We start from the raw sequence: 12136 nt of genomic DNA, 5'->3' as shown, positions 1-12136 counted from the left end.
CCGGGCGGGCACCCTGGGCCGGAGTCCGCGTCCTCCCGGCGCCCTGGGCCCCGCCGGCCCGCAGCGGGGACCCCCGGAAGCCCCCCAGCGCCTCCCGGAGCCGGAGGCCGGGCGGGAGGACGCGTAATGCTCCCGGAAGGCTCATTCGCTTCGCTTCGTTCTTCGTGTTGTTTTTTAAAAAAATTTATTTTGGTGGGGGGAGCCGGCGAGACAGCTCCTTTCGGGGCGCGCGGGCTCCAGGTGGGAGGGGGTGGGGGCCGGCCGATCGGATTCTCGCTCGCGCGTGTGTGTGGAAGCGGCCCCCGCCGCCGCGGCGGAGACGACAACAACTTGCTGGTTTTCAGGTTGGGTTAACGGCATGGAGAACAGTCACCCCCACCACCACCATCACCAGCAGCCCCCGCCGCAGCCCGGCCCTTCGGGCGAGAGGAGGAACCACCATTGGAGAAGTTACAAGTTGATGATTGACCCGGCTCTGAAAAAGGGGCACCATAAACTGTACCGCTACGATGGGCAGCATTTCAGCCTGGCGGTGAGTACACGGCCACCCCCTCCCCCCGACCCCCACGCCACCCCGGCTGGAGGCGCCGAGCGGCTGGGAACCCCCCTCCCGACCACTCGGCCAACTGTCAGACCGGGCCCCTGCCGCGATCTGACGGGTGCCTGGAGAGAGGGGGTCTACCCCTGCCTGGGGAGGGGGGGCGACCTTCCCGTTCCACACCGCCCCCAATTCCCCCCTCCCACCAGATGTCCAGCAACCGCCCGGTGGAAATTGTCGAAGATCCCCGGGTCGTCGGGATCTGGACCAAAAACAAGGAGCTGGAGCTCTCCGTGCCCAAATTCAAGGTGGGACCCTTTTCCTCCCTGCCCCATGGTCTGTCCTCCCTACCCCGGAGTTCGAAAATAACGCCAGTCCCGGCCCAGCCCTGCGGGATTCTGAGTTCCCGCCCCGCAGGGCCCGGGAAGTTTTGGCGGGGGAGGGGGGAGAAGCCGTGTCCCCTCCCGGGCACTGGAAACAAAATAACACTGGGAGAAACTGTAATCAGGGCGCTGATACTGTGTGTCCTGCCGGTCCCGCTCAGGGCTCCGGGTCCCCACCTGGCTCCTACCTGCCCCGCGGCCTGGCCGGGGACCCGCCCCCCTTCCCAGCCGGGTGGCTGTAAGGGGACAACTTCCTGGCCCAAAGGGGTCACCCCTTGACCCTGTAGCAAGGAGAAGAGGCCAGAATATAGGGTAGAGAAAGAGAAACTGCTTCTTTTCCCCTTTCCTTCCGAACCTCTAGGACTTCCACGTTCCAAACGATTTAATCCCCGGTTTCCCGGGCCCGCCCGCGTGTATTTTTTACAAAAAAATAAATAAAAATTAAAAAAAAAATCATTGTTGTTAAAAGGCTGGACTGAGTAAGGGAATGTTATGTTTTTCTCTTTCAATTTTAATGTTTTCCAAACTCCCTCATTCGGGCAGATCGATGAGTTCTACGTGGGCCCAGTGCCTCCAAAGCAGGTGACATTTGCCAAGCTGAATGATAACATCCGTGAAAACTTCCTGAGGGACATGTGCAAGAAGTATGGGGAGGTGGAGGAGGTTGAGATTTTGTATAACCCTAAGACCAAGAAGCACCTGGGCATTGCCAAGGTGGTCTTTGCCACAGTCAGGGGTGCCAAGGAGGCTGTCCAGCACCTGCACAGCACGTCGGTCATGGGCAACATCATCCACGTGGAGCTGGACACCAAAGGTGAGTGGCCCAGAGCCAGCTGCGGGCTACTGAATCCCTTTCTTTCCCTGAGCTGCACTGCAGGATTGGCAGACCCTCCCCTCTTCATCAGGCTCAGGAACCCCTTTAATCTTATTTATTTTTTTGCCCCCCTCCTAAGGGCAGAGTCACATGGAGCTAAATGTGTTGTCTGTTGCTAGGAAACAGGCTGTAATTTACCAAATGTGCCGGGTCCTTGATCACAACACCCCTAGGGACCACCCAGAGGCTTTCCCACTGGTGACACCCCTGGGGTCCCTCATGGAGCCCTGGTGGCCTGAGTTTAGGTGTCCCCAGTGCTGTTATCTGTGATCGGGGAGGAGGCAGAGTTTGTTTATTTGTGAGGTGCTCTAGGAGAGCCAGTAGGGTGCTTTTAAACATATAAGGAGGAGGTGCATTCCTCACCTAAGGAGGATTTAGTAAGCACTGGGGTTCCCCACCCCAGTGCCCCTGTCCCCTAAATGGAGCTGGGCCACAGAGCCATTCATTGATAACACTCACCCTGAAGCCAAGGGGGCGGGTTGGTCTTCGTGTCGGGGTTGACACTGTTTCATCCCTCCTCTCTCTTAAAGAGACCGCAGCACCTCTTTGCACCGAGGCCCGCCTTGCCCAGCCCAGCTGGGTAGCCACACCTCCTCCTCAGGGGCCTTGGACCCTTTCCTGGGTACCAGCTGGAGGGGCTTTAGGACCAGGGAGGGGATCACCCAGAGTGGGCCTGCAGCCCACGTGCATGAAAGGTGCCTGCTGCTGTGGTACCAGGCACCCCAGGGCTGACACTGTTGGAACTCTGCCTGGGAGGACTTAGGTGCAGTTCCCAGGTTTTCTGAGCACAAGCTTTGGGACAACCAATGGACCAAGCCCAAGATAAGAACATCTAAACTTTTGTTGGTGCTGTTTTGCTTTTCATGACTGACACGTGCTGACTCCCAGTCTCAGAGAGCACAAAGGGTGTTGGGAATGGGTGTGGTGTCCCTCGTGGGCACATTTATGCCCTGTGCGCTACCATCTACCTCGTTGTGTCTCCTCCTGGGGCACAAGCCTGTGGTTTCTGCCCAACCCACAGCCCCTACCCCCAGTTCCTCAATCTCTAGGGGGAGGGGTGTACAGACTTTGAAATCCGCCCAACCCCCGAAGGGAGGGTGGCTGCAGTCTGGCGCCCCCCTGAGAACTGTGCAGCTCCTCCCCCATCACATGCCCGCATCTTAAGGAGCCGCCAGGTCTCACCACAATTTCACTTCTGAAAAAAAAAAAAGGCCCTTGGAGACCGCCACCTAACTTTGTATTTCAAGAAAGAGACCAGCAAAGTGTAGAGTTGCTCAAGGAATGGATCTCTTTTGCATATGTAAGCAGCTGCCTCTGGGGGCTCTATAGAAACTATAAATAATGCTAGTCACCCCGGCTTTGAAGACCTCTCTTCTGAAGGCCATGTGGGACCCAGTGGGACTCTGTGGGCTGTGCCCAGGCCCCAAGAGTTCCTAGGCTGCTTTGGAGTCCTCTGCTGTCACAGCAGTAGGCCACTAGAGTGGTTTGCAAACTGTGGGGTCATTGGTTCCAGGTAGTTAACAAACTGTGGCCTCAGTGTCACCAGACTTGCTCTGTCCTGGCTGCCTGTTCAGTGGGAAGGTGAAGGGGGTAACCTGATGTTTCTTAGGGGCTCTGGACAAGGGGCAGATTTGGGGCTGGGACGGTCACAGCTCCTCGAGGAATTAAACTCTGAATCTCCGGATGAGAAGCATCACGTTCATTGTTGCATATTTGTTGCACAGATAAGGAGTCCTGGTGGAAAGCAGGGGAGGATGGGAGTGCCGAGAGTGGGGGTACATGCAGGGTCACAGGCTTTTCAGGGTGTCAGGCAGGTTGGGGTTCCCACTGGGGCTACCCGGTCTGGAGTGTCACTCAGTTCCTCTCTTGCCTGTCGCAGGGGAAACCCGAATGCGCTTCTATGAACTGCTGGTCACCGGCCGGTACACCCCCCAGACCCTCCCAGTGGGTGAGCTGGACGCCATCTCTCCAATAGTGAATGAGACCCTGCAGGTGGGTAGTCACTAGTCCCCCAGCCCCCACCTGTCTGTCCAGGATGGATGCGCTGCCACACCACATAACTGGGGGTGGGGGTGTCTCAGAGCCTTATCTTCTCTCAACCTTTGCCAAGCTGCCTCCCTGAGACCCATTATGTTCTGGTGGCTTCTGGCCTACACAGAAGGGGCCTCTGGACCCCCTCCTTTTCCACCCTGATGCTGAAACAGTGCTCTGTCCAGGGTTCTAGTGTCCAGTATCAGGGCCCCACAGCATCTGCCCCAGAAAGTGGGGTTCAGTCCCCCAATTCCAGAGGCCAGATCACCACATCCGGGGACGCTCACTTGCCAATCCTACTCAGGGAGCCCACATGGGCTCCTCCCCACTCATCCACCCTGGGGAGTCGGCTCCATTGTGGTCACCTGGGCTGCTATCAGGCCCTCCTGTGTCATACTGTTCAAATCAGAAGACTTGGTGGGCCTGGGCAGAGCAGCCCTTGCCACCCTCTCAATCCCAAAATCCTAGTTCTTGCACTTGGCTCTGCCTGGCTGCTCCTGATGTCCGACCACTAGAGGACAGAAGGAAATCCCAGCTTCTGCCAAGATGTCAGGGGCTTTTCCTTGCTCTGACTCTGGGATTAAGGAAAATCCTCAAAAGTTCCTGAAGATAATTGACTAATCCTAGAACAGAAAAATATGAAGACTACCCAAAGATTTTGCTTCCTTTGCTTGTGCTATGGAGGTTTGTTCTAAGCTCCCTGGCCGCCAGAGTGAGAAGGGCAAGCCGCTCTGCCCGGCATCTATCCCTGCCGGACTTGGGGTCTCACCTCTCCGTGTCTCTCTAGCTGTCGGAGGCCCTGAAGCGCCTGAAGGATGGCGGTCTGTCTGCGGGCTGCGGCTCTGGCTCCTCCTCAGTCACCCCCAACAGCGGTGGAACACCCTTCTCCCAGGACACAGCCTATTCCAGTTGCCGCCTGGACACACCCAACTCCTATGGACAGGGCACCCCGCTCACGCCACGCCTGGGCACCCCTTTCTCGCAAGACTCCAGCTACTCCAGCCGCCAGCCCACACCCTCCTACCTCTTCAGCCAAGACCCAGCTGCTGCCTTCAAGGCTCGGCGCCATGAGAGCAAGTTCACAGACGCCTACAACCGCCGCCACGAGCACCATTATGTCCATAATTCTGCAGTGGCTGCCGTAGCCGGGGCCACAGCCCCCTTCCGGGGTTCCTCCGATCTCCCCTTTGGGGCCTTGGGCAGCACTGGGGGCAGCAGCAGCGCAGCCTTCAAGGCCCAGCCACCAGACTCAGCCACCTTTGCCCACACTCCACCCCCTGCCCAGGCGGCCCCTGCCTCCAGCTTCAAGTCAGCTTTCTCCCCATACCAGACCCCAGCACCCACGTTCCTGCCTCCCCCAGAGGAGCCCACAGCCTCTGCAGCCTTTGGGGCCCGGGACAGTGGGGACTTCCGCAGGGCACCGGCACCCCCGCCGCTGCCGCCCACTGAGCCTCTGGCCAAGGAGAAGCCGGGCACCCCGCCTGGGCCACCACCCCCTGACACCAACAGCATGGAGCTGGGGGGCCAACCCACCTTCGGCTGGAGTCCCGAGCCCTGCAACAGTCCGGGGACCCCCACGCTGGAGTCATCACCCGCAGGCCCTGAGAAGCCTCACGACAGCTTGGACTCACGCATTGAGATGCTCCTAAAGGAGCAGCGCACCAAGCTGCCCTTCCTAAGGGAGCAGGACTCCGACACTGAGCTGCAGATGGAGGGCAGCCCCATCTCCTCCTCCTCCTCCCAGCTCTCCCCGCTCGCCACCTTTGGCACCAACTCCCAGCTGGGCTTCCGAGGCCCCTCACCACCCTCCTCACCGCCCTCCAGCACAGGCCTGGAGGACATCAGCCCAACACCACTGCCTGATTCGGATGAGGATGACGAGCTGGACCTGTGCCTGGGGCCTCGGCCCCCACCCGAACCAGGTCCACCGGACCCTTCTGGTCTTCTGGGCCAAACAGCTGATGTGGCCTTGGACCTGGGTGGAGATAGGACCCCAACTTCAGAGAAGATGGATGAGGTACCACCATGTCTGTCTGTCTGGGCTTGATTTTGTCCGCTTGAGTTCCCCTCTTGCCTGCTTGAAATGTTTAGGATAACTGGCTAAGATGGGATATCAGGGCCAAGGAAGCCAATAGAATAGTGGAGCTGAGAGTAAAAGCTACAGAAAAGCACCAGGCTGGACTGTGACTGAGCAGTTGGTTTGGTCCTGAGCTCCCTAGCGGCCACAGAGAAAAGGAGAACATGGCCAAGGTCTGCTGCTCTGTGTGTCAGTGAAGTCCAGACTTTTCTAAGACTTGGTAGAGTTTGCAGAGCTCACAGTGCTTCTGAGCTGTGGGGCTGATTCAGCCCTTCTCTGCTGGGTGGGTTAGGAATAAGCAAGGCTTGCTGTGGTGCTCAGGTAGCCCAGGAAAACGAGATCAGGCAGAGAACTGTCCTCTCTCAAAGCTTGGTGCCCTCGAAGAGATGGCAGAGCAGGCGGCACTGAAATGTTTCTTGCTGCCAGCTCCAGGGGCAAGGTGTGAGAGGGCCTTTTGTGGGGGAGCAGGGACCAGATGCAGACAGCAGATTGTCCTTGTGTGCTCAGCCTGAAAACTCTGCCCCATGCCACAGGCCAGGTCCCCCTCACAAGGGGGTGGGCAGCCCGGAGCAGGGTTCCTTCTGGGTCCTTAGAGGCTACCTCTGCCTCAGGGAGGAACAGGAAAAACCCGCACCCTGTGTGCCCTCCTGCCCACCTGGTTGATAGTTCAGGTGGCTCCACCCGGCAGCTCAGGGGCTGGGATGCAGGCAGGGGGAGCTGACAGGTGGGCAGAGGTAGGGGTGGCCTCAGGTCAGGGGATTAACTGTGCCAAGAGCCTTCCACCAGGCGATAGTGGGGAAGGGGAAACTGAGGACCTAGAGCAGGAGTCTGAGGCGCCCCGTCCTGGGAGCTTGGCTGAGCTCCAGGCTGTGTCTCCGGCGCCCCCTACTGGCAGCTTGGAGAGCAGCACCCATACTCCTGGGGCCGCCCTGCGTGAGTCCAGGTGCGAGCAGTACCCGTAGCTGTGGCAGGTGGAGCAACGAGAGTGACGCTGAGGGGACCTGTTAGTGGGGGACTCTCGTCTCCACAGGGGCCGGAGGGTAAAAGTGCAGGGCCTAGACCTTGAGCCTTAGCTGCCGCTTCGGAGTTCTGTGCCGCCTCGGGGTTGTGTGACCACAGGGATGGCACTTTCCCCGCCTGAGTCTCAGTTTCATCACCTGTGGGACTGGGTGTCCAAGTGTCTGCCTCCCATCCTAGCCTGGGCCTGCGCCGCCTGCCTATTGCAAGACCCACCCGCGCCGTGCAGGAGGCCGGGCTGGCGTGGCCATCCCTGCCATTGGCTGGCTGCTGTTGGCCTTAACCCTCTTTCTGCTGCGAGCAGCGGCAAGGACTTCAGTGCACTGGGAGCTCTGTGGAGCAGCCTGCCTGTCCCTCATATGCAAGGCGCGTGCGTGTGTGCGTGTGTGTGTGTGTGTGTGTAGGGCATGGAGCTTTCTGCTCTTGTAGGCTTGGGTTCCTCCTCTTCACCCACTCCAAATTCCCTCTGAGCCCCACCCCAGCTCCCCCTTGGCCTTCCAGGAGCTCCTGGCCTCCCCCACCCCCAGAGCCACAGCTGCCTCAGACCCCTTCCTCCTTACAGACCCTTTCCTCCTAGCTCCACCTACCTACAACATGAGGACCCCAGATTAAAGCTCAGTTCCCCAAACCCTGGGCCATCCTTGACTCCTCCCTGCTCCTTCTACCCTTACCACATTCCCACTTTCTGCATTCCAGCAACAGGCCCAAGGGGCAGGGTCCTGAGCAGTGCATACCGGTCAGCTGGGCACGCTCTGCTTGTCTCTGTCTTTCTCTCTCAGACTTTATTCATGGCGGAACCGGGGATTGAACTCAGGCCCTTGCACTTGCCAAGCAAGTGCTTATTCTGCTGAGCTATCTCCCCGGCCCCTCTCTCTCTGTCTCTCTCTCTCTCTGTCTCTCTGTCTCTCTGTCTCTCTGTCTGTCTGTCTGTCTCTCTCTCTCTCTCTCTCTCTCTTTCTTTCTTTCATTCTTTCGACAAGGTCTCACTACTTTGAATTTGTGGGCTTTTTCCTGCCTCAGCCTTCAGAGTGCTGGGATGACTGGCATGCACACTAGACCTAGCTTCTGGTCTGTTGCTTCACTTGTCAGAGAAATCACAGTGGAGTCCCACTTTGGTGTTTGTGTGTGTGTTGTATGTATATGTGTTTATTTGGGGGAGGTCCACCCACAGGTTTTTTTTTTTTTTAATTGTACTTACTTAGAAGCATGCAGAATGTCAACAAAACAGTTCACCCACAGTCGTTTAATAAGTAGTATGAGCTGGCCTTGAACTCGGAGTCCTCCTGCGTGCAGGGATTATAAGCAAGATCCACCAAGTCATCAGGATCCCTGCATTGTCAGGTCTTTGTGCAGATAAGAAATGAGACCCCAGTGCCGGTAGTGTCCTGTGCCACAGTGCCCCTACTAAGAAAGCTGGCCATGATGGTGGGGAGGTACATGGAAGAGCAAAACCAGAGCTCCTACTGAGCCTTCACTGCTGCCAAGCCTCACTCCAGTCCCTTGCCCTCATACCAGGCGTTTTGGCTGGGCTGGCAAGCCCGTTCCTGGGTGCTTCCCTGGCTTGGGCAGGTTATTTCAGCTGCATCTTAACTTCCTTACTGGCGAAAATGGAAATAACACGTCCTTCCCCTTTGCAGGTGGATGGAAGGATTGGCTGAGTCACTGTATGTGAGGTCTCTGGACATGCAGGAGCCCACGGAGGTGTCAGCCCTAGCATTAGCTTCTGTCCACACCATTAACCACAGCTCTCAAATTGAAAATGAATCTGCCGGCCTGGGCTTCCCCTCCCCCACTGTCTCTGTGCTGTACTACTGCCTACTTCCTGTCTCTTGCCCCTTCCCCTTCCCCTCCTCAGTCTCAAAGTTCAGTTCTACAAGAGCAAGATGTCTTGGTCACATTTGTGTCCCCAGTAACTAGAACAGTGCCTGGCACATAGGTATGAGCAAATGTTTGTTGACTGAATGTGTAGATACTCGTGGTGACCTGGTGAGGCAGGCACTGTGATGCTCCTTATGAAACTGGGGAAATAGACTTGGGGAGGCTGAGTGACAGATACATGGCCAAGTGGGCTGGACTCTGCCTTGGTCTCCTGACGTACCAGGGATCGAACTCGCAGGACCTTGCACTTGGCCAAACAAGCACTTATACCCCTGAGCTATCTTATCTTCCCAGCCCTCCCCAGCCCCTGTGAGTCTTTTTCTTTGAGATAAGGTCTCACTGTGTGGTCCACGTTGGCCTTAACTCAAAGCAGGCCTTCTGCCTCAGCCTCATGAGTGCTGGAATGACAGGCACAGGCCACCATGCCTGGTGCCCTGAGTCTTGTGGAAGGCTGTGCCTCTGGCCAATGCTGCAGTGACAGGAGCACTTGCCTAGCTTCACCCTCTCTGTCTCCCCCACAGGGCCACCAGTCCTCAGGTGAGGACATGGAGATCTCAGACGACGAGATGCCCTCAGCCCCCATCACCAGTGCTGACTGCCCCAAGCCCATGGTGGTGACCCCTGGAGCAGCGGCTGTGGCAGCCCCGAATGTGCTGGCGCCGAGCCTGCCACTGCCCCCACCACCAGGCTTCCCGCCGCTGCCGCCGCCACCCCCTCCACCACAACCTGGCTTCCCCATGCCACCCCCACTGCCACCACCCCCACCCCCACCCCCCCCAGCCCACCCTGCCGTGGCAGTGCCCCCACCACCCCTCCCGGCACCACCCCCTGGGGTCCCGCCCCCACCCATCCTGCCGCCACTGCCGCCCTTCCCGCCTGGACTGTTCCCCGTGATGCAGGTGGACATGAGCCACGTGCTGGGTGGCCAGTGGGGCGGGATGCCCATGTCCTTCCAGATGCAGACGCAGATGCTGAGCCGGCTGATGACTGGCCAGGGCACCTGTCCCTACCCCCCCTTCATGGCTGCTGCAGCTGCTGCTGCCTCTGCTGGGCTGCAGTTTGTCAACCTGCCACCCTACCGTGGCCCCTTTTCCCTCGGCAACAGTGGCCCGAGCCGCGGGCAGCACTGGCCACCCCTGCCCAAGTTTGACCCCTCAGTGCCGCCCCCGGGCTATGTACCACGCCAGGAGGACCCACACAAGGCCACGGTGGATGGTGTCCTACTGGTGGTACTCAAGGAGCTCAAAGCCATCATGAAGCGGGACCTGAACCGCAAGATGGTGGAGGTGGTGGCCTTCCGGGCCTTCGATGAGTGGTGGGACAAGAAGGAGCGGATGGCCAAGGTGAGTGCGGGTACCATGGGAACCAGCCAGATGCCTTTCTGGACACCGCTGCCCACTCCAGGTGGCAGCGAGATGCAAGAGCAAATTCTGCATTGGCCCTTGCCACGTATCCTGTGCTTGGTGGCTGTTAGGAGCGCAGAGCCCTGCTCCCGTGTTCTGGGCTCAGAGTCCTGTCCTGGCAGGATCAAGCACGCTTTCACTTTTTACAGAGGATTGGGCTCTTTGCCATCATATAAATGTTTTACAGACCCTCTCTACATGAAAGAGAACATCTTGTCTTTTTTTTTTTTTTTTTTTTTTTTTGAGATAGGGTATTGCTCTATTGTCTCGGATCCAGACTGGCCCCAAACTCCTGGGCTTAAGCAGTCTTCCTGCCTCAGCCTTCTGAGTAGCTAGCACCACGTGTGTGCCTGGCATCTTTACTATTTTAAAATCCCTTAATGGGGCTGGTGAGATGGCTCAGTGGCCTAAAGCACCTACTTAGAGCAAGCTTAGCAAAGCACAGGGACCGCAGTTCAATCCCCCAGCACCACATGCCAGCCAGCCCCGCCCCCTGGTGGACTGAGCTGGCCACACACACACACACAAATAAAATTTAAAAAAATAAAAATAAAATCCCTTAATCACTGTCCTCGTCCCAGTACCCTCGCCCAACTGTCCCCAGAGGTGACCAGGGTTAGTAATTTTACCCCCCCCCTCCACTGCCACCAGTACAGGCTTGTTCACTGCAGCCTGATGGGTGACACCTGTTGGCCTTTTGCTCAGGCGGTATGATGGGACACTAAAACCCGCATGAACCCTGAGGCGCTGCTGCTGGTTAAGATTTTACGAGACTTGATTCCGTCAGCCCACTGTAGTAGCAGGGCAGCCAACTGATGGCTCATCCCCAGATGACTGTGTATAAAGCAGCCCTGTCCAGAGCGCCTGCCCACCGTGGCCCTTCAATGCAGTTCTCTTTGATTTGGCCCCATCCCCCTGGGAGGCAGCCTCAGTGAAACTTGGTGCTAAGTTTCTGTGTGTTTGGGGGAGTACAGGCTACTGAACCCAGGGCCTGTGGCGGAACTGGGGATTGGACTCAGGTCCTTGCGCTTGCCAGGCAAGTGGTTATTCTACTGAGCTATCTCCCTGGCCCCAAAGTGTTTGCCTTTTTAAAATGTGTTTTAGTATAGGGTCTACAGGATCTTACTACATAGATCAGGCTCATAGTGATTCTGCTGTTTTCAGCCTCCCAAGTACTGGGATTATAGGCACGTGCCACCACGCCCGGTCTCAATCACCCTCTCAGTGCACCCTGGGGTCAGAGCTGGCAGGGTAGGTCAGGGATTGAACCCCAGCCACTGTGATTTGCCTAAGCAGGTGCTTTAGTCTGCTGAGCTATCTGGCCAGTTTATTATTATTTATTTATTTTGTCCAGGCTAGTCTCACCCTTGAAATCCTCCTGCCTCAGCCTCCCAGAGTCCTGGGATTTACAGATGTGCAGACCGCCATGCTGGGGTTGTGGGTGCTGCCTAGTGCGAGGGTAGGACCTCAGGACTTCAAGTGAAACGGGTACAGCTGTGGTACAGCTGTGTACCTAAGAGCACCTATTGCTTTTGTGGTGCCACTGTGGCTGCCGCTCAGGGAAAGCTGCCAGCAGGGCAGTGCCAGCACCTCACCATGACTGGCCATTCCTCCACAGGCCTCGCTCACCCCCGTGAAGTCGGGGGAGCACAAGGACGAGGACAGGCCAAAGCCCAAAGACCGGATCGCCTCGTGTCTGCTGGAGTCGTGGGGCAAAGGCGAGGGCCTGGGCTACGATGGCCTTGGCTTGGGCATTGGGCTGCGCGGTGCCATCCGCCTGCCCTCCTTCAAGGTCAAGAGGAAGGAGCCACCAGATGCGGCGTCAGCTGGCGACCAGAAGCGGCTGCGGCCCTCGGCGTCGGTAGACGAGGAGGATGAAGGTGTGCCCTGCAACCCCGTTCCCCGCTCCCCTTGCCGACCCCCCCCCCCCCCCCC

At 57.9% G+C, this 12136-nt stretch overlaps 1 protein-coding gene across 1 annotated transcript in view; it reads left to right on the top strand.

The window, feature by feature from the left end:
• Window positions 1–136: 136 nt before the first annotated feature.
• The window catches only part of Setd1b (SET domain containing 1B), a 24148-nt gene continuing 12148 nt past the window's right edge, over window positions 137–12136 (top strand). Inside the window, exons 1-7 of the mRNA XM_023720526.1 lie at window positions 137–532; window positions 748–846; window positions 1465–1735; window positions 3675–3787; window positions 4614–5843; window positions 9320–10141; window positions 11820–12080. Of these exons, the coding sequence (XP_023576294.1) occupies window positions 359–532; window positions 748–846; window positions 1465–1735; window positions 3675–3787; window positions 4614–5843; window positions 9320–10141; window positions 11820–12080 (2970 nt within the window). The 5' untranslated portion in view covers window positions 137–358. The remainder of the gene's footprint in view (window positions 533–747; window positions 847–1464; window positions 1736–3674; window positions 3788–4613; window positions 5844–9319; window positions 10142–11819; window positions 12081–12136) is intronic.

This window comes from Octodon degus, unplaced genomic scaffold, assembly GCF_000260255.1.
Source record: "Octodon degus isolate 3935 unplaced genomic scaffold, OctDeg1.0 scaffold00076, whole genome shotgun sequence".
In the NCBI taxonomy this organism is placed as follows: Eukaryota; Metazoa; Chordata; class Mammalia; order Rodentia; family Octodontidae; genus Octodon; species Octodon degus.
Note: the sequence above shows the minus strand (reverse complement) of the source record. Positions and strands in the feature narration are given on the sequence as shown.